Source organism: Montipora capricornis, chromosome 6 (assembly GCF_036669925.1).
Source record: "Montipora capricornis isolate CH-2021 chromosome 6, ASM3666992v2, whole genome shotgun sequence".
NCBI classification, from domain to species: Eukaryota; Metazoa; Cnidaria; class Anthozoa; order Scleractinia; family Acroporidae; genus Montipora; species Montipora capricornis.
In genome coordinates, this window is record NC_090888.1 from 62,673,441 (window position 1) to 62,675,940 (window position 2,500).

At 36.8% G+C, this 2,500-nt stretch overlaps 1 protein-coding gene across 1 annotated transcript in view; it reads left to right on the plus strand.

Moving 5' to 3' along the window:
* Positions 1 to 1,098: 1,098 nt before the first annotated feature.
* LOC138052815 (glutathione S-transferase omega-1-like) overlaps positions 1,099 to 2,500 on the plus strand; it is a 13,154-nt gene continuing 11,752 nt past the window's right edge. Inside the window, exons 1-2 of the mRNA XM_068899401.1 lie at positions 1,099 to 1,313; positions 2,472 to 2,500. The exon at positions 2,472 to 2,500 is cut by the window's right edge and continues 134 nt beyond it. Of these exons, the coding sequence (XP_068755502.1) occupies positions 1,224 to 1,313; positions 2,472 to 2,500 (119 nt within the window). The 5' untranslated portion in view covers positions 1,099 to 1,223. The remainder of the gene's footprint in view (positions 1,314 to 2,471) is intronic.

Here is a 2,500-nt window from a genome sequence, read left to right on the forward strand (position 1 = left end):
CGATCTTGAATTGACCGTGACAGTGCACAATCTTTTGTTTTCGCTTCGCATGGGTTCGCAATTAGTTCGAAAGATTGAATTGGTTATCTTCTCGAAAAAGGTGTGTTTTGAACAACGTCAAGGCCAAAAATACAGACAAAAAGAAGAAACAGAAAGGCTTGTCGAGTTTTATAACCATCTCATTGCATTATTAAACTATGCTAAAAAACGTTAACCGAAAACGTAACTTTACAATATTTTGAAAACAGACACCAAAAAAGCTGAATTTTTAGATAGGATTAAAAACCCCCTACACAGATATGCCATTAGTGCCCATTAGTAACTTACAACGTCATAAACAAAAGCAGCGAGTGATCTACAAACGAAAGGATCAATATTGTTTCATGTAAAAAGGAACAATTTTTTTGAATTGATATCAAGATCTTGGGAGAAATTTAATATACTTGTGAACTATTTCATCATAAAATTTTGAGCGAAGGACGTTGGTCAGCGTGCAAGAGAAAAGAACACAAGTTTCATTCAAATTCTTAAAGGGGCTAGGTCACGCTATTTTAGGTATATTTGTTTAATTTTGTTAATTATGAGCTCTAAACGTCAAATTGGCAGAGCAAGAGTCTTTCATTTGCAAAATCACGGCCACATAACAACTGAGAATGATTTTCCAGCTTTGTAAATGACATTTTGATATAGACTGATATAAATTTGAAAAAAGGTGGGCCGACGTTTTTCAAATTTACTCAAATTCAATCCATTTCAATCCTCTGCAGTTTTGTCCATCCATGTCCCTTCTTGGCCTCCCTGTGTTTTCTTAGAGTTCTTCTATAGTTTTGAACAGTTATTTTGATATTTTAGTTAATTGTGTGACCATTCGATCAGCGCTGAAATTACCTAAAATTGCGTGACCTAGCCCCTTTAAATACTCAGGAGTCTTAGTGTCTCCCTGTTTCAATATTCACAGTTTTTTTTATTAAATAGATTAGCAATTTCCATTGCATAATTTGATAGGTAATGCCATGTATAAAATCAGAAATAACAAAATTAATTGTTGTTAAAAAGGCCTAGGCGACGTGAGCCAATCAAAGGCGCCCTTAAAGAACTGTCAAACCCCTGTTCACCCTGACGGGGATAGAAGTCACGATGACAAAGCAACATTTGCCAAGAGGTGTCATTTAATAGCTTAGTGTTGCAGAAGTTTGCCAACAATCTCGTTTGCAGCAAAGAAAATGACACACTATTCTAAAGGATCTGAGAAACCACCGTTAAAAGGCGACGTACTTCGATTGTACAGCATGAGACTCTGTCCATTCGCCCAGGTGAGATCGTGCACTAGCCGCTAGCGAGATTCTTGCTGTTGTTCCGTGTAAGATTTTACGTTTAATATCGGGCTGTCACTCTTTGAATTTATCGAGGATTAGTTTGGTTTCCTTGCCCTTAATAAGTAATTTGCTTCTTTAAAGGTCTCACACTTTTATTTCGACTGCGCCAGTGCATCAGTTAGTGAATGAGCAAATTAATATTCTAATAACATAGACACGTTAAGACGAAAACAAATGCAAAATCGCTTTATAATAAATAATCATCCCAGTCAAAAAAGAGGGAGTATTTTGCGCAACCGCATGGACAATGGTTAAACACGTAAAACGTACCGTCTCCACCTTGAAGCAATGGTCATCTAAAACACCAGGGCGTATTTTAAATCGATCGAAATCGATCATCGAAAATGTAATCGATTAATCGATAATACTCGATAATACTCGATATTTGTTGATTGATTAGTCAATTAGGCGATTGAAATCGATAATCACAATTTTTTTGTCACATCGGTGGAGTCGTTTTTTATGTTAAATTTGAAACAGGACGAGAACAGGACTCGTGAATGATATATTGTAGGAAGCGTTACTTTGCGTTACGGTTGCCTTACCACAAGTCCTGGGACATAGTGTCCTAAATTAACGATAATAGTAAATTCAAAGCAAATTACGAATTAAGGATAATCGTTAATTTAGAGAAGAGATCATATTGCTTAAAAAACGGGCAACCCTAAAACCTGGAATCCGGAATCACAGGTCATTGTTTTACCAATACAGAGAGTAAAAAATATCCTAAACATTCATAAAAGCTAACCTTAGGCCTAATTAGGCCTAAACAAACGTTTTTAGGCCTACGGTTAGCTTTTATGAACGTTTAGGATAGTTTTTACTCTCTGTATTGGTAAAGCAATGACCTGTGATTCAGGATTCTGGATTCCGGGTTTTAGGGTTGCCCTTAAAAAACTGCTGTGTTCGATTTGTATCATTAATCTAAGTTGCAGTTTGTCTGGTAGGCCTTGGACTGGAAACAGCCGCCCCTTTAGGTGTGACTACCTGGTGTATTCCACATGTTAGCGGCTGAAACTTAATGCAGCCTTTTGTTTCTACAGACACCCAATCAAGCATTTTATTCAATAATTCTCATGGCACTTTGTTTTACAGAGAGCCCGACTTGTGCTGGCTGCCAAAAA